At 40.5% G+C, this 22,612-nt stretch overlaps 1 protein-coding gene across 1 annotated transcript in view; it reads right to left on the bottom strand.

The window, feature by feature from the left end:
• Window positions 1-22,612, bottom strand: part of GALNTL6 (polypeptide N-acetylgalactosaminyltransferase like 6) — a 1,244,627-nt gene that overhangs the window by 55,881 nt on the left and 1,166,134 nt on the right. Inside the window, exon 10 of the mRNA XM_059177707.1 lies at window positions 9,632-9,853. Within this exon, the coding sequence (XP_059033690.1) occupies window positions 9,632-9,853 (222 nt within the window). The remainder of the gene's footprint in view (window positions 1-9,631; window positions 9,854-22,612) is intronic.

Genomic DNA, 22,612 nt, shown 5'->3' on the forward strand with positions numbered 1-22,612 from the left:
TTTCTTGAGTTACAGTTTTATGTGTTTGTTGTCTTTCATTCTGGGAGGAGGTTCTTTTTCTGAATTCCTGTTAAATCTCCTTTGCATCTTTGTCATCCCAGCTCTTTGGTTGAGTCCTTTTGTTTCTTTTTTCTTCTTTCACTTTGTTAATTTCATTCTCTCTTCTAACCTCAGTTTCTCTTACTGTGCTTTCCATGGGGTCTACTTGCCACTCTGTTCCTCCAATTTAGCCTTCATTTCTAAGAAACTCTTTTTTTCAACTCTCTTTCCACATCATCATGCTTCCTATCCTCTTGGCCATATCCTTTCTGAGCTGTTCTAATTCTGATGTGGATAGTTCCTTCAAGCTTTGATTGTTTTTACGATTCCTTTAGTCCACTTTGAATCTTATGTTGCATTTTTCCTCGTTTTTGTGGCTACATTTGTAGTATGTTTTCGTTCTCTGTTGGAACTTTATTGGGTTCATTTTTATCTTTATCCCTGTCGAACATCTCTGTGTGGGGTTTTATTGTAATCTGCTTTTATTTTCTATCTATAAATAAACTCGTTTTCTTGGGCTAGTAGAAGAAAGTTCCTCTGTTGGGCTCTTTTCTCTTTGTTACTCTGATGTATTACAAACTATAGCCTCTCTGTCTCTCAGAGCTAAGTCAGATTTACAACAGCTTCCTGCCTCTGACTCCCGTGTTGTCTAGAGTTCCAAGGGCCTTTCCTTGCAAAGCAGCCTTGTCCCCTTTAACTGTGTTTGTTGTTCAGGACTTTCTGAGATCGACCTCAGACACTTCCTTCTCTTCTGTTAGAAGCTTTTGTCTCCCCAGCATCCGCAGTGTTTCATTTTGGATTAGATCATCAGCAAGTTTTTTCTTTTTTCTTTTTCTTTTTCTTTTTCTTTTTCCCATGAGGGCAGGTGTGGGCAACAGAAAGGAGAAGAATGAGTCTCCATCCTTCCAAAAAGAGAGCATTTTGGAGAGTTTCTGAGATAGGTGTGGGCTTCAGCATGGTCATTCCCATGGCCCCTTTCTGGTTTCTCATCATCTTTTTGTGCTTGTCCTCAGCTTGGAACCTGTGAGAATGTTTTGGAATTTTACTGGTAATTTGCAGAGTTGATTGCTTTATTTCTGTCCTGTAAAAGATTGTCTTTTTCTGGGAATGAATATTTGTTGATTTTTAATTTGCAGCTTCTAGAACTGTCAGTACTGTCTTTTTTCTTTATTACCAGCTCCACACCTCTGCCGATCCCACACAAGACCTGCAGCTGTCTGCTGCTCAGGTTACACTCACCCATATCCTGTAGTTACTTCCCCAGTTTTATGTAAGGTGATAGCCGTATTGTGTTTTTTCTTTGCCATCCTAAATGTTCTGTCTGGTTTTTGTGATTAAATAAAACCATGCTGCTGCTGTGTGTTTAGCATTGGAAATAGTATATCTTAAAGCAAGAATATTGTAGAAAATTTAGCTTTTAATTTCTGGCATCACACCTTGTGGGTTTTCATTATTTCCAATAGAATGGCAGTATTTGAATGTTAGGATGTGGAACAAAACTGTTTGCTGCAAACTTGTAGGCAATACTGGCAAAAAAACATAGGCAAAGAGCCCGGATATGTGTAGTTAGTTCTGAATGACTTGGGTCTAAAACAAGACTGGAAAAAACTGATTTGTCCTTCCCGTTTTAGGGATTGGGCTAGTAAGTTAAGCTCCTTCTGAAATTAACTTTTTATGTTAGTCTCTCTTCCCAAGGAGCCTAAGGAATAGGACATCTGGGGTGCCTGGGTGACTCAGTGGGTTAAAACCTCTGCCTTTGGCTCAGGTCATGATCCCAGGGTCCTGGGATAGAGCCCCACATCGGGTTCTCTGCTAGGCATGGAGCCTGCTTCCCTTCCTCTTTCTGCCTGCCTCTCTGCCTCCTTGTGATCTCTGTCTGTCAAATAAATAAATAAAATCTTAAAAAAAAAAAAAAAAAAGAATAGGACATCTTATCCAGAAATTGATCAATGAGTAGGGATCATGGACAACAGAAGCTCTACAGAAAAAGTTACTCACATCTCCACAATAAGGGAAAGATCTGAGGTGAGAAGTGGTTTAGACAAATATTACAGGATTGTTGATTAGACGGAAACAGATTTTGGAAATCTAAGCTGGTCAAAGTCAATCCTGGAAACTCAATATTAATAGGATGAAAGATAACTCAAGCAGATCAAAAAAATGTAAAGAGATAATTGTGAGAAAATAAAACATGGAGAAAGTATTTAGCTACAGAAGCAGGATGAAAGCACAGGAGCCTTTATCTTCAGATCACCCAACCCAAGATAGGCTGCTCCCAAAATCTAAGACTGAACAATGCCATTAAGGTGGATAAAGATATTTCTGTTGTGAATGTAAGGGACTACTCACTTTTAAGCAGTGCACTCTCTGTACCTCTCAGAATCTGGGACCAGGCGAGGCCAGCCAAGACCAACCGCTAAGAGCACATTGTCAGGACCCCTGGGGAAATATTGGCTCATATTCTTAACTACTGCCTGTCTGCGAATGAATAAAACCAAATTCTGAGCTCCAGAATGTATTCTGGCATCAGTCTGGATCACTTAGAATTGACCTCCACTTTTTTCCACTTTTATTCCAAGACCCCAAGAATTGTCCTCATTTTTTGTGGTGCTCATTCCTGCGCCCAACCCAAGCCTGTGGATGGTCACCAGGTTTTTAAGGCTGTCAGCTGCTGCGGAGGCCACTCAGCTCTAAGCCAGCTGTGCACTTGGTTCAAGAATGAGGTAGGAGAGAGCTCTGCCTTTGTCCGTGACTAGAAAGATGATAGTGGATTTTTTCTAGTTATGCCAATTCCTGAGGCCTGCATTGGAAATCTTGCTATGATAACTGAGTGAGCCTCAAATTCTATTAATTTTATGTCATTCTTGGAATTAGAAAGGTACCAATCGTCCTTGGAGATTAAGATGAATTAATAATTAAGCTAACATAAGCTTAAAGTTTCTTTTACTCCTGTCATGTGAACCCCCAAAGGCATATGTTTATGTGTGTAAAACATGTATCAGTATGAATACATATATTTTAAGGAGGAACAAAATAGAAAAGACAGAACGTTTTGCTTGGTATATTTATGGGAGAAGAAAAAAAAATCCGTTAGCTCTGAAACACCTCTGATTCCATTAAAGTTGGGCCAAATTGTCACTGTTATGGCACTAAGATGTGCAATTTTTTTTTCCTTCGAAGATTTTATTTATTTGTCAGAGAGAGAGAGAGAGAGTGAGAGAGACAGAGAGAGCACAAGCAGGGGGAGTGGCAGGTGGAAAGAGAAGCAGGCTCCCACTGTGCAGGGACTGGGACTCCATCCTAGCACCCTAGGATCACAACCTGAGCCAAAGGCAGACACTTAACCAAATAAGCCACCCATGTGTTCCACCAAGATGTCCAGTTTTACTCAGCTGGGAATATGGAACTAAAATACATTTTATCATAAGACACTTCAAGTTTGCCTTCAACTGTCTCAACCGTTGAGAACTTAGAAAACACACAGTAAAATCTGAAAATATGATGCGGTTCTTTACGTGTTCTTACATTTCTTTCAACCTCCTTGTTGAGCTCCAGAGAAACGAATCAGCAGAGTGTACCGGCATTGCCACTGCCTGGGAAAATAAATGACAGATCAAGTCAACTCTAATGAATCAGCATAGTGTACCGGCATTGCCACTGCCTGGGAAAATAAATGACAGATCAAGTCAACTCTAATACACTTAGAGAATGACAAATGAGCTCTGAATGACTGCTTAATTTAATGATCTGGTTTCAACAGATAGCAGCTGAATGGCAGGGCCAGTCCCCGCACGGTTGCCAAGGGAGTGGCAGGACAACCCTTCCCTGCAGCTTTCCCGCTTGCAAGACTGGGTTGCAGGGGGAGGCGGGAAAACCGTCCTCAGCGCTCCCAAGGGGACACAAGAAAGCCTCCCTCATTGTGCCAGAAGTGCTGGCTTTGACCTCTGCATGATACGGGGCAGCATTTACACAAGAATCGGTTTGAAAGTGACACCATCACATCCTCAGATGGTCCTTCAGATAACACCGCACCTAAGGCCAAACTTCCTTTCACAGAAGCTGATAGGGAGAAATCTGAAAAGCCTGTAGGTGAGAACGTTAGAAGAACGAGGAAGAAAGCAATTTAAAAGAAGTCAAGTGCCCCTGCAACAGAGGAGGGGAACCGGAGTTCTCGAAGGCGCAGGTCTCTGCCAACGTTCCGCAATTCCCGATGACATTAATGTCGAGGAAGGAATTTAAATAGCAGCCAAAGCAGTTCGGCGCTGAGATGAATTTTTAAAATAAAGATTTAAAAAAAGTTTTGCACCACTGCAAGAAGACAGACGGATGCGCCCAGATTGGCACATTGAGGACAGAAAGCAGACACATCTCAAAGGCGTATCTGGCCCCGGTTGGGAAAGGCACGTTTGTCTGTTTTACATCTTTTATTCCCTCTTACACATGATATTTGGGATTCTGCAGAACTCTGCTTTTTGGACTCTAAAGGAGTACTATAAATGTCTTTAGCAAATTCATGAATTCTAAGGAGGGGAAGGGGTAAGAAAGAGAAAAATAATAGGAAATTCTGCTTCTTTCATTTAGTATCTTGACACAAAAAAGGCACTCCATATGTGCCTGGTTTAAGAATAGTTTTTCACTTTAAACTTGCTCTTACCCTATCCAGCACAGCCGTGTGGAAAAGCACACGGCTTCTATCTGAATGGATGCTCGACTTAGGACACGGCTCAAAACCCTGTTTCTGTCCCCTGGGCCGCACGCCACCCACCACTCCGCCTGGTCTGGCCACTCGCTGAGGGAGTCACTCCCGCAGGATGGAGTGACTTCTACCCTGGAGAGCACTGCTCTGTCAGATGTGACTTTAATCTCCTCTTGCCTTTAAGTAAGAAGCTGGCAGGGAGAGTTTGGAAATTGCCAGAACAGAGGATTCTCACTTTTGGATTTTTCCCTTTTTCTCCTGAAGGTATCAGAAGAGAACATTGAGTATCTTGCTTGACTATCATGGGGACTGTAGACCTGAGAGTACATCAAGATGGGTTCCCTGAGAGTCGACCTCAAACTCTTCCTGGCCGAGCTTTCAAAGTGGTGCATGATGAACGGCCAACAAGGGAAGGCACCGAGGCTCTTCCTCCGTGTGGGGGAGCAGAGTGAGGATTCTGTGTGCCCCATGGAGGTTCTGGGCAGAGCAGTGAATGGCAAGGGGGACAACAGGGAGCCCAAATCCTCCTTTCATTCATCATTCATTCGATTAGTGAATATTTATTATACGCATACTCTATGCCAAACACTCTTTTTAACTGCCGAAGAGTGGTAGTAACTCCACAATTCAACAAAATCTCTGTGTCATGAATCTTTCTTCCTAGTGTGAGAAATAGATGAGAAACATGATAAATGAATGTATTATAAAACTTGTAATAGAGTGATGGATGCTGAGGAGAAAAATGAAGCAGGGAAGGAGGATTGGGAATGTATAAATCTAAGTGGACGTGTGTGTGTGTGGACTGTTGCCCCCAGTGGGATGAACAGTGAAGGCTTTATTGAGAAGATAATTTTTTTTGAGGAAGGATCGGAAGAAAACAGATCCTTTGAGGAAGGATCAGAAGAAAGGAGCCATAGGATTCCTGGGGCGGGAGGACTTTAAGTAGGAGGAGCAAGTGCAAAAGCCCTGGGGTGGGATTTTGCCTGGCCTGTTTGAGGAAAGGTGATGAGGCCATTGTCCCTAGAGAAGAAGAGCCCAGGGGGCGAGTAGTAAGATAAAAGGTGAGAGGGATGCAACAAGGTCAGATCATTCAGGGCATGCAGAAGGACTTTGAATTTTACCCCAACAGAGATGGTAGCCATCTCTACCATGGAGGAGTGGCCAGATCTTCCATTTTTAGTGGACTCTGTTGAGAACAAGCAAAAGGGAGGGAGGGCAGATGCAGAGAGACGAGTTAGCAGATAAATGCAATAATCCAGCCAAACTTGTCAAGGAAATGAGTAGCAGTTTATAGGCTATTTATGGCCTGTACCGTATCCTTTACAAGGTGGGTTCTAACAACCAGCGCCAAAAATTGCCTAAGCACTTCATTGTTTACCCAGAATCAGGCTGGCGCACGACAGCAGGTGAAAACTGTTCCAAGTACAAGTGCATAAAACAGCCAGTTATCCTGCTTTGGGCACGGATCTCCCATAAAGGATTCTTGTGTTTACATTGCTGGAGGTTTGTGGTTCCTTTCTAGAACCGCTTTCAAAGAGCCACAGAGTCTGCTTTTCCCTTTTCCCTTTCTTACAAAAATAGCAATTGACCGTTTTACATTTATTTAGGAGATTTGCCCATTCTAACAATTAATTTAAAGTTTATAGGAAATTTAAACAACCCTCTCATATACTGGTTTGGGTCCTGGAACAGAAAAGGGACATGAGTGAAAAAAAACAGGTGAAATCTGGCTAAAATCTGTAGTTTAGTTAATAGCAGCGTACTGATGTTAATTACTTAGTTTAAATGAGCTGCGGTCAATGTGGCAAACCTTCAGAGGTTAACATCGGAAGAACTGAGGTAAACTTTGGGTACCATCTTTTGCAACTCTTCTGCAAATTTAAAATTATTCCAAAATATTAAAAAAAATTTTTTTTAAAAAGCCCTCTCCAAGGGAAAAGGAAAACATCAGAGTGATCACTTCAAAAGAGCTCTTTTCCAAGATAAAATGATCCATAGAAATATTCTTCACATTTAGTCATTTTTATCCACTGTTAAGAAGTAGGTTGCTATTGCCTCATGGATAGTTGGAAATAGTTCTCTTTTTCATGATTTCCTTTAGATCAAGCTGCATTTCAGCACTTCTCTTGCCTCCTGGATTAAATGTACAGGTACTATTTCTACTCTCAAGGATCTACTCGGATTAGAAAATAGGTCTTTTTCACAGCTATTTACCAGTCCAAACTCTGTCACTTGTGGTTTTCCTTTCTTTTTGTCTTCCTCCAGTCTTCTAGTTTTCATTCTTGCGGTGGACCACACCTTCATTGAACAAATGCAACCGAACGCCACTGGCCTTTGAACTGTAGCCCCGTTTTCTTCTTCTTCTTCTTTTTTTCTTCTTCTTCTTCTTCTTCTTTTTTTTTTTTTTTTTAAAGATTTCATTTATTTATTTGATAGACAGAGATGACAAGTAGGCAGAGAGGCAGGCAGAGAGAGAGAGGGAAGCAGGCTCCCTGCCGAGCAGAGAGCCTGACACGGGGCTCGATCCCAGGACCCTGAGATCATGACCCGAGCTGAAAAGGCAGAGGCTTAACCCACTGAGCCACCCAGACACCATCCCCCCATTTTCTTCTTTCCTGAAACCTAGATATGACCTTTTTTTTTGCTTGCTGTGCTGAAGCTTTGGGGAAAGAAATTTGCCATTGTGTTAAAAAAACAATAGCAACAAAACAAAAACCCTGATCTTCTCAATGTCTGATTGTGTAGATCATAAATGATGAATGCAAATGTTCCCGTGGGCCTGGAAAGCTACATAAAGGTGTAAGATAGTCAAAGGTACTGAATAACAACCTGCTGGCATAGCTGACCTGGCCTTCAGATGGTTATTTTGACTTTTCTTGGGCCATTGTGTCTTTTTCTCAGAAAATTGGTGGAATCTTTGAGTTTGTTTCCAAGCCAGGTGCTTTACAAATACAGGCTGTGGTTTAGTCAGGTTCGAAGGGAAAATGTGACCTGTTGCAGTTGGAAGTAGTAACCACATAGGAACCAATATATGTTTTCACATAAGATGGAGAAAAGCTGGACGAGATTTTTCACTAGCTGCGGATCAGGCAGTGATGTTGTGAGGTCTTTAAGAATATTTCTGAGTCCCTAAATCAGGACTACATTTAAATGACAACAGGTGGCAGACAGAACCTGAACCAAAAACACCTCCCAAAGGCACTCTCCTGCTTATTGAACAACAAATTCCTGTGTCATACCACGCGTTAGACTAACTAGGAAAGCTCTTCGTGGGGTCTACTTTACATTTCCACTAGAAATGAAGTCTGCGGTAGATACCTCAAACTAAGGGGAGCAGACTAATATGACTAATATTCCAGGGAAACTTTAATGAAATGTTCAAGACGCAAAGTATCAGATCAGATTGCTAACTGGCTTGAGCAGCCCGTATTAGGACCCCATGCACATTCAAAAACATTGGGCAATGAAACGTGCAGTGATGTTCTTGACCTTGACGCTCTCCTTTATGCCTCAGTTATCCCAGGCCCAGGTAGAGGAGATCCTTTTGGACCCTTTTGGCAAAACAGGCAGTGCGCATGGAACACCTTCCAAGGGGGGCTGGGACCACTCACCCAATTACGCTGCCTCCGTCTCCTGGTCACTGCTGCTACGCCCTGAGACAACCTTTATTCACAGCTTTGCCAGGCTACAGACCAGACACCAACCAGGCTAAGGCATGTTGTCCCCCCACACCACAAAACCAAAGACAATGATGAAAAGGATCCCCCTCAAGGCACCACTGTTACCTCCTGGCTTCTGAAAGCCTTGAGAACGAGGACAGTGCTAGCTTCCCACCCAGGCTGCAATTTTCCCCTCATGGCCTCCCGTTAAACGCAGACTGAATTGCTAGGATAAATCCATCTTATCCAGTTTTAGTCCTTGCTTTAGCCTATGCTTTTCTATGAGGAGAAAGCTATAGTAACAGGACAGAATGGAACTGCGCCCAGCACAATAGTCCTTTCTATGCAAAACGATAAGATATTTTAAATTTGGGAACTGGGGCTATTCAGTTCTTTCCATTTTACGTCATGAAGTGAAATCGAAAAGCAGCATTCTGAGGTGGAAAGGGTAGTGCCTATTGAAGCAACCGATATGACTCCTCCATGTGCCACAGCTGTGGGTGTTATGAAAAAGCATTTCTTCATGAGGCTGCATAGCAGCTCTGGCTAGGAAAATAGTCAAGCCACTCTGTTACCTCATCCATGCATATGCCAATAGCTACATGGCTATGCATGGAGGTCGGGGGGAGGGGGAGTTCTATCATGGAGATCAGGTCACACTTACTGATACTCTAGGGTAACAGCTATTTGCATACTCTGCAAGCTCTTATGGCAATTTCACTAATCTCAAATACATAGAAATATTTTCTAGGTGTGTTCCATTTGGAGAATCCATAGCAGGTCTGGGTGGGACTATCAACGCTGAGGACTGAATGTTTCTCCCTGGCAATTTCTCTTCTCTTTCTTTCTCTCTTTCTTTCTTTCTTTTAGATTTTATTCATTTGAGAGAGTCCAAAATGGTGGGTGTGGGGAGGCACGGGAGGAGCAGAGGGAGAGGGAGAGGAAGAAGCAGGCTCCCTGGGAGCCCCACACGGGACTCGATTCCAGGACTCCAAGATCATGATCCCCATCCCAAGGGCAGACACTTCACGGACTGAGGACTGAGACACCCAGGAGCGATCCACACCGCCCCGCCCCCCTGGCAATTTCTAAAAAATGCTGGACATTGATTTATCAGAGGTGATTTACGCTAATCTTACTGGGCTCTAGGGCAGAGGAGCCGGTCCCTCCCGCCACCTGAGCCCAGGAGAGATGAACGCGCTGAGGCAAGAGCGGGTTTCATGCAGCCTCTCCTCACCTCCCCCCAGGCCGCGGGCGGGGGCTCCACTGGAGGGTAGTACTTAGGCACATCCCAGGCTACCGCAGCCATGAACCATTTGAAGTCCTTGCACTTGAGCTGTTTGCGCAGTTCCTTCTGGGCGGAGATGTCCCCGGTGGAGAGGTGCCTGTATTCTGGGCGCCGCTGGTAAATGTACTCGGCGAATTCATCCATCCAGGTCTCGGCCACCCGCTTCAGGTTCTGTGCAGCAGAAAAGAATGCCATTTATTTGACCTAGGCACGCAGAGGGTGATTTTCGTTGCCCTAGAACTGGAAAAAGTACAAGAAATTCGACAACCGCCCAACCGCAGGCAGCGCTGATTGGTGGTTTTTTTCAATAAATGGGAGTTTTCATAACTGGGAGGGGGTGTGATATGGTTAGTCTGAGGCCTTGCACGCATTTCTGCCTCTGGGGTTCAACGACTGGTTAGGTAATTTATCAGAGTTGTTAAATTTCAGCTTACGATTACATCAACTTTCTCATCCCTCCTGTTATTTCGTGATTATAAATTCTTTTTTTTTTTTTTCTTTTTTCACGCAAAACTAAAGGAGTTGAAACTGGAGATAATGAAGTCCTTCTCAGGCATCAAATTGCTTAAACCATTTCAAGGAGCAGTTAGGATCTTGGAAAGAATGAGGACAAACAAGCTGTTACTCTTTTCTCCCAATTACAGAGACAACCCAGCATTACTAAATTCAAGACCTTGTGTTCTGATGATATTTTCTATGTACAATTCCGCTAAGCAGAATTCAGTAATTTACTGCACAATGAAGCGTAATGAAGCTAAGGGAGGCACGAACTAGCCGGGCTTCTCTGCAGATGTTTCCATGGGTGAAGGAAGCGGGAGGCTGATGATAGGGAAATAAACATGCTCCTTGGGGGCGGGAGACCGCGTGGGCTCTGGGGAGGAAGCTCAGCCCTTTCATAAGTTTTGAGACGGCTCAAATAACTCATCCACTCCAAGCCTCACATGCCTCACCTGAGAAGACACAGATAGTAATTCGCACCTACATCATGGGAGTGGTTGTAGGATTGAGTGAAGTAACATGTATAAAAGTTGTGCTAGTACCTGGCACACAGTAGGTATTATGGATATTATTATTATTAGCAGAAAGTAATTAGAGTAATTGGAGGTCTAGTGTTGGGCTTGGCTACAGATAAACTGAATTGTTCCCGTGGTCTTTAGCTGAGATGAGATGTACTCTGACACTCCTTTAGGCATACACATGCACACACACACACACACACGTGTGTGTAGATACATATATATATATGTGTACATATGTATATATTAAATATAATGTAATATATATGTAATATATTTGTATGTATGTATAACATATATGTAATATAATATATATACATACATATGTATATATTAAGATTTTATTTATTTAACAGAGAGAGAGACTGAGAGAGAACACAAGCAGGTGGAGAGGCAGGCAGAGGCAGAGGAAGAAGCAGACTCCCCGCTTAGCAGGGAGTCTGATGTGGGACTTGATCCTAGGACCTTGGGATCATAACCTGAGTGGAAGGCAGATGCTTAAACAACCAAGCCACCAGGTGCCCCCAAGCTCTATCATATTAAGCACTGGTGAGAGCAACTGAGTTTTCCAGAGGGTCTGAGTTCTGATGTCCCCAGCTTGTCGCCTAGTTTCCTAGCCGGGGTCCCATAGGCTTTGGCTCTTGTTTTGTGTTTGAATTTCTTATTTCAAATGCCCAGTTGCTGTGACATGGACCCTTCCTTTCAGTTTCTCATCTGTACTTGGAAGATAACGTGAGCAGAATGACTGGTAATCTTAATAAGATCCAGGCATAAGTGACTAAAGGAAAAACTAGTGATATTTAGGAAAATCATTTTCTCTTAAAAATTATTACAAAATCCTAATTCAGGCCTGGACCTTTGCCCAGAGGTCTGCTGGGAGTCAGATCTCCAAATATCTTAGTCCTAGTAAGCTTGTACCCTTTTCTTGTTCTGTCCTACCACCTCCACCTCCAGGGGCCCCGATGTGTCTCTCTTTCATCTAAGCTTCTCTCCATGCCACCCCCGACCACTCCCCACCCTCCCCACTACTTGCTTCCATGCGCTCCTTGGTTACTTTTGGATGCTGGCAGTCATGAGGAAGGGCTCAGTTAATACAGCAAGGTGCAGAAAAGATACAGTGCTACGACGACTACTCTGATTTCTTGGTTGCCTCTGTGTTCCTTCCTTTCCAAGACTCCTGACATTGAGAGGGTAAGAATTTTTTTCTGAGGGTTTATTATTTGCCATTGCTGTGCTGCCTGACATCCCAATAGCATTGCCTTGCCCATCAACACTTTCCACGCCCCTGACTCCAGTTTACCTAGACAGACGATCAGAGCCAAAATCAATGTTGTTTTGTAATAGCGAAGCCCTTGCCACACATTCTGCACTGCCTGATTTGTTTGGAGAAAGATAAGGAAACAGGTGATGGTGGAGACTCCTGCTTTGTGATGACGCCATGTGCTATACACACCTGTAACATTTATGTCTGAGTCTTCACCATCATCTCGCCATCCACCTTTCATTCTGATAAACGTTGTGGATGAAATGCTTGGTATTTTTATCTGTCCTTGGACAGATAATTTTTATGATTAACAAAAAGATTCAAAGATAGAATGGAAAAAATTAGTCAATAATTTATTAAAACTTTATTTATATTCAAATTAGATGTTAGGCTGAGGTTCCTACTTTTATTCTAAAATCCAATTATTATTTAAAATGGAAATATTTAATTTCTACTGCTTTATGTTTCTCTGATAAATGAAAGTGAAAAAAGGCAAGGGAATATAAAAAAGCAGAGGCAAAGAGGTAAATTACCCAGGAGTAATGAGAAAATGACTTTATTAGGTAGAGACATGCCTTAAAAATTCTGATAGCTTTGTCACTAAGGTACCTATTTTGACATGTGTACATGAGCTCTTTTAGACTGTAAATTCCATCAAGTTAGGTATAGATCTGTTTTTAATTAAAAAACCCAGCACCTTGAATGATTCCAAGCACATGTGTGTGCTCATCTGGGCATGCTAATTATTAAATTAAAAATATACTATAAAATGAATGTGAACAAATTCATAATGTGTGCATATATCCAATGGTAAAGGTGCTGAAATAGGAAAAAATTGTTTAAAAGTGTTGGTACCAAAGGGTATAAATTTGTTATCTTAGATTTTTTAAAAAAGATTTTATGCATTTATTTATTTGAGTGGGGTTGGGGGGTGAAGAGCAGAGGGACAGGGACAAGCAGACTCACACTGAGTGCAGAGCCTGACGTGGGGCTTGATACCACAACCCTGAGATCACCACCTGAACCAAAACCAAGAGTCAGACACTTAACGGACTGAACCACCTTTTCTTTCTTTCTTTCTTTCTTTCTTTCTTTCTTTCTTTCTTTCTTTCTTTCTTTCTTATTTAAGACTTTATTTACCTATTTGAGAGAGAGAGAGTGTGTGTGAGAGGGAAGAAGGTCAGAGAGAAGCAGACTCCCCAGGGAGCTGGGAGCCCAATACAGGACTTGATCCCAGGACTCTGGGACCACGACCCGAGCCGAAGGCAGTCGCTTAACCAACTGAGCCACCCAGGTGCCCTGCTTTGGATTTTTGAAATAGAAATAGAGTTATTATAAAATTCAAAGAGGAACTCAGATGATCAGCTCAGATGCATTCAATTGGAAATGACTCGAGGTGTCATGATAAATGTTAGCCAGGATAAGCATCATCAGTAAGTAAATGGGGTAGGAGACAACACGCTGGTAAATTGTCAGCAACTTTAGGGAAGCTAACCAGGATGGCTAACCAGCCTGGTAGCTTTTGTGTTATCATGTCCCTTTTAAATTGAAATAAACTCGGTTGCAGGTTAGGTTTGCTGATTTCCCAAACACTCTAAAGGAAGCAGCAGGATCATGAATGTATTCCAGGGATAATGTCAAATCATCCTTTTTTGTAGCTTTCCAGGAGATGGGAAAAGAAAAACAGCACGATAATTGCAAAAACTGTAATAGCTAGTTTCCCCCTAGCAATGAGCATTACATAAACATTTAAACATAAATACAACATCTTGCCCATTCTCTAATGTTCCCAATGACTCATTAGACATCCTCCATTATAGATACTCTGTTCTCTGAATTGAATTTCCTACCAGGAGGAAACTTTTTATCTAAAGAGTCGATTATTATAGTTAAGGAATAGTCCTCACTCCCAAACAGTGCAGGTGACTGGCCAGATAATATCATTCTGAAGTCATTATTCTGGAAGTAACAATACTCTGTGCTCACTTGCCACCATAATCAGCACATGGTTTTGGGGAAAACATTGGAACTGCAGCTGAGAAATATTACAAGCAGTTGCAAAAGTTTTATTGGCCTTTTATAGATTGAAGAATAAATTCACTCATTCCAGGAAATGAAATAATTCTATACACATTTAAGTTCCTTGTGATATTTCTATAGGAGCCTACATACACACATCCAAATACATGGAGGTAACGGGAAAGGAGCAAACAGCCCTCTCACAGAAGCATTCTCAGCTGTGTACACATGATCGTGCAGTTGAGACATCCAATTTCATCTTTTGTAGAGATGGGAACAAAGAGAAAAATCAATCATTCTGAGTTGGCCCATCTCTCCCTAGGATTGGTTAAATGAACACTGGTGAAGATGCGAAAGGTCCAAAAAATAGTTATCAAGACAAAAGAAGGAATAAAGAATGGACCCTGGCAGATCTATATGTGCAATCATGGACTCCCAAAGTATCTGAAGTTGGGTCTATCAAGGTTGTCTCGTACCCACAGAGCCCGGTGTTAGCTGGGATTCCTGTTATTTGAGATTTAAATAGAATTGCTTCAAGACAAATTACACACATTCTTTTCTTCCTCAAGATCTGTGTGGATTCCCAGGGCTTGGTGTTCACACATTCATCCTTCGCTCTGGTTTCCTGTTGGGGGACCTTTCTTTCCTACTGGGGGCTTGCCTCAGGCTTGCTTTCTCTTCTCTGTTTTGCAGAGCCCTGAGCAGGGAGCTTGTGTGCTTCTCCTCACCTCTCCAACACTCCCCAGGTAGATTACTAAGGTATGGATTGTGACGGCAGATTCGAGGGCTGTGGCAGATCTTCAGGTGACAAGGCACAGCCGATAACATGGGTGGGATATTTGACTTCCTTCATATTCTTTGGCTGTTATAGAGAATTTCTCCTTGCCAAAATTTCTTCTGTCTTTTGACCCCCTATCATCCTGCTGTCCTCAAAATTTCCCCTTAAGGCTCCTCAGTAGGACTGCACCAGAATGTCTTCATTTCTTCTCCCTTTTCATGCAGAGTGAATCCGCTTTCTCTTTGTCTGTTTGTGCTTACCCTGGCCAAACCCTGAAGCCTATCATTCCATAGCCACAATGTCCTTTCCAGGTGTTTTACTGGGCAAAGATGATTCCCCTAAAAGAAGTTTGACAGCTGACTCTTGAGTTACTCCTCACCATTTTGTTGTAGAAGGGTGGCCCACTGTTCAAGACATTCTCCAGAGGGTCCCTAACAGTCCTCTTGAATTTTATTCTCCTTCAAGAGACCTCTGCTTATGGGATCTGCTTTGTTCATTGCCACTTAAAAAATGCAGTTATTTCCTGGCTTTTCCCATATGGTTTCACCTGCTTCAATGTCCTTCTTCTCCTTATTTGTCTGAACTCACCCATTAAGAAACTCTTCTTATTCTCCCCAAGTAGAGATGCCAGATAAAGTGTGGGACATGTAGTTAAATTTGAATTTCAGTTAAATAACAAATAACTTAAAAATATGAGTGCAATTGATAATGCTTGCATTATCAATATTACATGTGTTAAGTTGAATTGAATTGAATTAAATTAAATTAAACAAGGAGGCCACTAGACTTGAGGTGCTCCTAATGTTATGGTGGTTTACCTATGCAAACCAAAATCCAAGCTTGTAAAGGTCTCAAGATTATGAAATCAAAACACTAGGCACAACCAGTCACAAATAGACAACTAGGCTCTAAGCTATAGCCATTCAAATTATTTCCTTTCTTTGCTTTTGTATTTTTCTCTGTGTTCATCTTTGCCCTTAATCACTTCCAGTTTGACACGTCCCAATTCAAACAGACTTTTGCTCAAATAAACCTTTAAAATTTTTAATATGCTTCAGTGTATCTTTTAACACAGGGGCCATAATTATACTAACAAAGTTATTTATCTGAAATTCAAATTTAAGTGGGTGTCCTGTATTTTTTTATTTGCCAAATCTGGCAACCTTACTGCTGATATATATAATATGTGTGTAATATATGCTCCGTGATGGTTTTTTAAATTCATTAAGTGACTGTATATCCAGAATCTCGCATATATATGTAATATATTTATATATATATATAATATATATTTATATATTTTTTAAGAATCTGGCATATCTTCATGCTATTGCCAATACATAGTGAATGTTTTGCTTCTGTGGAAATCATTCCAGAGAAGTTTCAGGCTCTCTGCAGAGAAGCCTGCCATAACACACAGTTGATCTAAATACGCTTCTTAATCCCACTGCTTTTCTGTTTCTAACAGGTGGGATCCCACTGGTGCTCTATCTGGGAAGCAAGCAGGGAAGCAGCTACATCGTTTAAGATAACAGCAGTGCTAATTGGAAGCGGGAGGTGAGGGCTCAGCATGGCCAGGACGGACAATTTAGGGCTTACTGTTAACCTTAATCTGCAAATAAGTAGGTGGAGGCCTTCTGTCTCTTCACATCTGGGCTGGGTCCAGCCAGGCTAGGAGTGGGGGGCAAGGGAGACTGAGGGAGAGGGCCCAATCCTACTCCAGGTCAGTCCAAGAGGTTTTCACCTGCTGGTTTTCCATCCAGTGTGAAAGTCATGTAACAGTTTGAGAAGGAGGGCTACTGGAGCTGAAGAATACATTCCTTTTTCCGTGCAGAAAGCAAATGAAGATGTCTCTAGTTCTCTATTTTTAAAAGCTGCAGACCTTCCTAATTCCTGAGTGATAAACGATATAAAAACTGTCATTCTGAGCACCTTCTCCGTACAAGACATTGATAACATTCTCTCTTTTTAGGTCGACCTCAGTGCTTTCCTGCGTGTTATCACACGCTCCTCCGTTCAACCCAAACGGGGATTAATCGCTCCTTTCTCGGGGTTGCCCAAATATTTATTCACACACTTAACACACTCAGCCTTATATTAGCAATCTTTAGAATTCAAGGCTTGTTTTCTTTGCACTGTCTGACACTAAATCTTTTCATAATTCTAACACTCATAAGGTCTTTGAATTGGTGTTTTACCAGGGACATTAAATCATGTTCTAGCTCAGCTTATAAGAACAGATTTCTGCCTCTGACTGACCATTTTTATTGTGCGACATGAAGAAAATAGATAGTTCCATTATACCTGCTGATTCATGACACTGCAGAAATCTCTCCACTAATTACTTCTTCTTGCCAGCAACATTTTAGACCCTGCTGTTTAATGATCCTAAAAATACAATCCCTATTCAGATTCTCAGCAGATTATTTGGCGGTGGATGGTCTGGCCACGAGGCTGTGCCATGGGTGTACTGTCTGGGCCCCCTCACCTCCTGGTGTGCCTCCATTTCTTTGTGCAAAAAGCGATCCTTACATGGGCACCCGCCTGACCCCAGCCCGCACGCTGTGCTTGGGTCAATATTAAGCTATTGTATTATGATGGGTTTATAATAGATTTCTCTTTCTTCACCTTTTTTTTTTTTTTTTTTTTTTTTTTTTTGGTGCTTTTCTGCCAGCAATGGCTGGGAGCTAGCAAAGCCAAGCCAGTTTCTTAGTTGTCTCAGTCACTCACTATCCCAGGACTTCAGAAAATTCTGCCTCGATTTAAATGCATTTCTTTCCTACTCTTTGATGCTTAAGAGAGTCCCACCCTAAAGCCCTCTTATCATTGATAAAGTGATCAGGTCATCAAGGATACAGCTCAAAAGAGAATCCCTTTAAGAGAGCCTCAACCTCAGGACAATTATTCAGCCTAGCACTGCTTTCTCTCTGATCTAAAGACTTCTTTGAAGTCAGTGGGAATCCTTCAGCGTAAGGAGAGGGTGGCTAACCCAGTACTAAAAAGGGAGGTTTCTCTGACAGGCAGTTTCCTCTCTTCTTCCCCAAGGCGATGTGAGCTGTTTGCAACTGGTTACCTGCTCTGAGCTTTTTGACATAATTTAACTATATCTCTGTTCTGTCTTTTGACCGGATATTTTAGATCTTTATGGTAGTGTTTCCGATAACATTTAATGTAGCCTTTAGATGGAGGACAAACGAAGAATAGCTCTGCAAATTATTTAGCAACATATCTTACTAGAAAATGCATGTAAGCCTATAAAACAGCTTTACTGAGGAAAAACTGATATACAATAAACTGCTGATGTTTAAAGTGTTCAATCTGACCCATTTTGATCTATGTCTATACTGGTGAAACCACCGTCACAATCGAGATAAGGAACATATACATCACCTGCAAATGTTTCCATATACCTCTCTCTGTTTCCTTTCTTAGGCACCTCTACCATCATTGCCAGGCAACCACAGATCTATTTTTTCCCTAATTATTAAGACCTAAATTTTTTCTATTTTTTTAGAGCAACTCTAAGATCAAGCAAAATTAGTGGTAGCTACAGAGACTTCCCATTTAGTCCCTGCCCCCACAAATTCATAGCTTCTCCCATTATCAACATCTCCCAACTGAGTGGTTCATTTATGACAATAGATGACCCCATATTGACATACCATCACCCAAAGCCCACAGTTTTGGGTGGTGAACCGTAGAACTCACTCTTGGTGTTGTACACTGATCTATTTTTTGTTCCCATAATTTAGTTTGTATTTTCTAGATTGATTAATTAATTAATTAATTATATTTTCAAGAATTTTAAACAAATAGAATAATAAAGTATGCACTTTTATCTGGCTTTTAAAACTAAGCATAATTGTTAAGTTCATCCATGTAGCTGCATGAATTTCTTTTTATTATATTGTAGTATGTAGTTATGCTACAATTCATTTCTCCATTTACCTATTGATGGACATTTGGGTCTTTCTGGTTTGGGGATGTTACAATAAGGCTACTATGAACAGTGTTTGTATGGATATTGGTTTAATTTCTACTAGGTAAATATTTTGAAGTGTGTCTGGGCATATGTTAAGTAGTCTAACTTTTAATGAAACTGCTAAACTATTTTCCAAAGTGGTTGTTCCCTTTTCCATTCCCATTAGTATTGTGTGAGTATTCCAGTTAAACCATAACTTCAGGGGGGCACCGGGGTGGCTCAGAGGGTTAAAGCCTCTGCCTTTGGCTTAGGTCATGATCCCAGGGTCCTGGGATTGAGCCCCGCATCGGGCTCTATCCTTGGTGGAAAGCCTGCATCCTCTTCTCTCTCTCTCTCTGCCTACCTCTCTGCCTACTTGTGATCTCTCTCTGTCGAATAAATAAATAAAATCTTAAAAAAAAAAAAAAACCATAACTTCAGCACTCAGCATGGTCACTCTTTTTATTTTTGCCATTAAAAAAGTATAGTTTTAATTTATAGTTCCTTAATGCCTAATAATGTGAAGCATCTTTTCATGCACTTATTGATCATCTGTATATCTTATTTGGTGAACTATTTAAATCTTTTGCCCATCTAAAAAATAGTTTTTTTTTTTTTTTTTTTGATGTGTGTTCTTATTATTGAATTCTGAAAGTTCTTTATATACTCTGGATACAAGATTTTCATTAGAAATGTGATAAAAATTTATTTAAACTAAAAAAAAAAAGTTTGCCATTCCTCCCTTACCTCTGGCAATCTATCTGCTCTCTGTATCTATGAGCTTTTATTTTCTTTTTAATATCACATGTAAAGGAGATCATGTATTTATCTTTCTCTATCTGATTATTTTGCTTAGCATAATGTCTTTGAGGACCATCTATGTTGTTGCAAATGGCAAGCTTATTCTTTTTTTAGGGCTGAATGACATTCCATTGTATATTTATACCACAATCATACATCAATGGACACGTAAGTTACTTCCATATCTTAGCTATTTTAAATAATGCTGAAATTAACATGAGGGTGTATACATTTCTTTGAATTTTCATTTCCATCTCTCAACAGAAACTTTACAGGCCAGAGGGAATGGCTTGATATATTTTAAGTGCTAAAAGAAAAAATACTTCCAGCCCAGAATACTTTATCTGGCAAAACATCACTCAGAATTGAAGGAGAGGTAAGGAGTTTATAGACAAGCAAAAGCTGAAGAAGTTTATCACCACTAAACTGGCCTTACAGAAATCTTAAAGGGAATTCTTTATACTGAAAAGAAAAGGCATTCTTTAGTGACAAGAACACATATGGAAGCATAAATGTCACTAGAAAGGTAGGCATATAGTAAAAGTAATGGGTTACTCAGTTACAAAGATAGTATGAAGGTTAAAAAAAAAAGAGTAGTAAAGATAACTATGATTATAAGAATTAGCTAAGGGATATACAAGACAAAAAGATGTAAAATGTGATACTAAAAAGATAAAGTATGGTGGGGGAGAGTAAAAATGTTGAGTTTTAGAGCAGGATCAAAATAGACTATTATAGATAGAAGTTGTTATATGTAAGCCTCAGGTTAGCTGTAAGGACCTATTTAGCAAGAGGCTTTCATTAAAGTTAAACTGTCCCTGCTCCTCTTCCACCAAGGGATTTACTTAAATACAAGACCCAGAAACCAGCTCCAGGTAACAAAGCCCAGATACAGGGTTAGGTCAGGCCACGTGGAGACATCCGATCAGTGCAGGGTTGCATACTATCTCCCTAGCTACCAAGGAGTATGGGCCCCCACCCTTTGGGAGCCTTTTTGACTCCAATCCTAATGTGATAGGCTGGTTCAAATGTCTACTAGGGTAAATTGTAATTCAGTTGGTCACCTAGCATCACTGTGGAATTTCCTGTGTGTGTTACAATCTCATTGGCTACCTGTGCATGGCCAGGCCCGACTGCATGGCCTTCGCCCTTAAAAGCTAGTCTGTGAAACAGAGAAGGGTCTCCCTCTCTTGTAAGAGGTGCGTCCTGAACGTTCTGTTAGATTCTTGATGCTTGGCGCGAGAAATAAAGCTTTGCTTGACCTTTGCTTTTTAGCAGTCTCACTCCTTTAATCACGGACCCATTATCGGGGCATAACAGTAGCCACAAAACAAAACCTATAGTAAGTGCAGGAAAGCGAAAGAGAAAGGAATATAAACGTGCTACTAAAGAAAGTCATCAAACCCACAAAGGAAGAGAGCAGGAGAAGAAGAAAGGAACAGAGAGGAAATACAAAAATAGTCAAAAAACAATTAACAGAATGGTCATAAGTACATACCTATAAATAACTAATTACATAAGTATGTAATAAGTACATACCTATCAATAGTTACATTAATAACTAATGTAAATAGACTAAATTCTTCAGTCAAAAAACATAGAGTGGCTGAATAGATTAAAAAACAAACAAACAAACAAACAAAAACCAACAAAACAAAAGTACCCATCCCTGTGCTGCCTACAAGAGCCTGACTTTAGATATAGGACACATACAGACTAAAAGTGAAGAGATGGAAAAAGATATTCCATGGACATGAAAATTAAAAGAAAGCTGATTATACTTACATTGGACAAAACATTTTGTTTTGTTACAATAACTGTAATATGAGACAAAGAATGGTATTATGTCATGATAAAGGGGTCAGTCCAACAAGAGAATATAACATTTGTAAATATTTATGCATCCAATATAAAAGCACCTAAATAAATAAAGTAATATTAACAGACCTAAAGGGAGAAATAGATAGCAATACAATAATAGTAGAGGACTTTAATACTTCACTTACATCAACAGATAGATAACTCAGATAGGAAATTAATAAAGAAACATCAGCCTTAAATGACATCTTTGATAGACTTACTAGATATTTATAGAACATCCCATCCAAAAGTAGCAAAATATATATTTTCAAGTGTATAAGGAACAAGTTCTGAGATAGATCATATGTTAAGCCACAAAACAAGTCTTAATAAATTGAGAGGCTTGAAATAATATTAAGCACATTCTCTGACCACAGTGATAAAAAGCTAAAAATTAATTATATAATGAAAACTTGTAAATTTGCAAATATTTGATGACTAAATAGTGTGCTACTGAACAACTAATGGGTCAGAAAGAAGTCAAAAAAGAAAAAAAGGGGCGCCTGGGTGGCTCAGTGGTTTAAGCCTCTGACTTTAGCTCGGGTCATGATCTCAGGGTCCTGGGATCGAGCCCCACATGGGGCTCTCTGCTCAGCGGGGAGCCTGCTTCCCCCTCTCTCTCTGCCTGCCTCTCTGCCTACTTGTGATCTCTCTGTCTATCAAATAAATAAATAAAAATCTTAAAAAAAAAGAGAAAAAAAGTCTTGGGATAGACAAAATTAGAAATGTAACATACCAAAATTTATGGGATGCAACAAAAGCAGTTCTAAAAGGTAGATTAATGGCAATAAATGCCTTCCTGAAGGAACAAGAAAAGTTTCAAATAAACAACCCAATTCTATATCCCAAGGAACTAGAAAAAGAAAAACAAAGTTCAAAGTTAGTGGAAGGAAAGGAATAGTAAAATCTAGAGCAATATAAATGAAATAGAAACTAAAATGATAGTGGAAAGATCAATGAAGCTAAGAGCTGCTTCTTTGAAAAGGTAAATAAAATTGACAAACCTTTATCTAGACACACCAAGAAAAAAAAAAAAGAGGACTCAAATGAATAAAATCAGAAATAAAGAGACATTACAACTGATAACACATAAATACAAAGGATCATAAGAGATTACTATGCGCAATAATTGGCCAACAAATTGGACATCCTAGAAGGAATGGATAGGTGGATACAACCTACCAAGACTGAATCATGATGAAATAGAAAATCTGAACAGATTGATTATTAG

The sequence above is a fragment of the Mustela lutreola genome, chromosome 1 (genome assembly GCF_030435805.1).
Source record: "Mustela lutreola isolate mMusLut2 chromosome 1, mMusLut2.pri, whole genome shotgun sequence".
Taxonomy (NCBI): Eukaryota; Metazoa; Chordata; class Mammalia; order Carnivora; family Mustelidae; genus Mustela; species Mustela lutreola.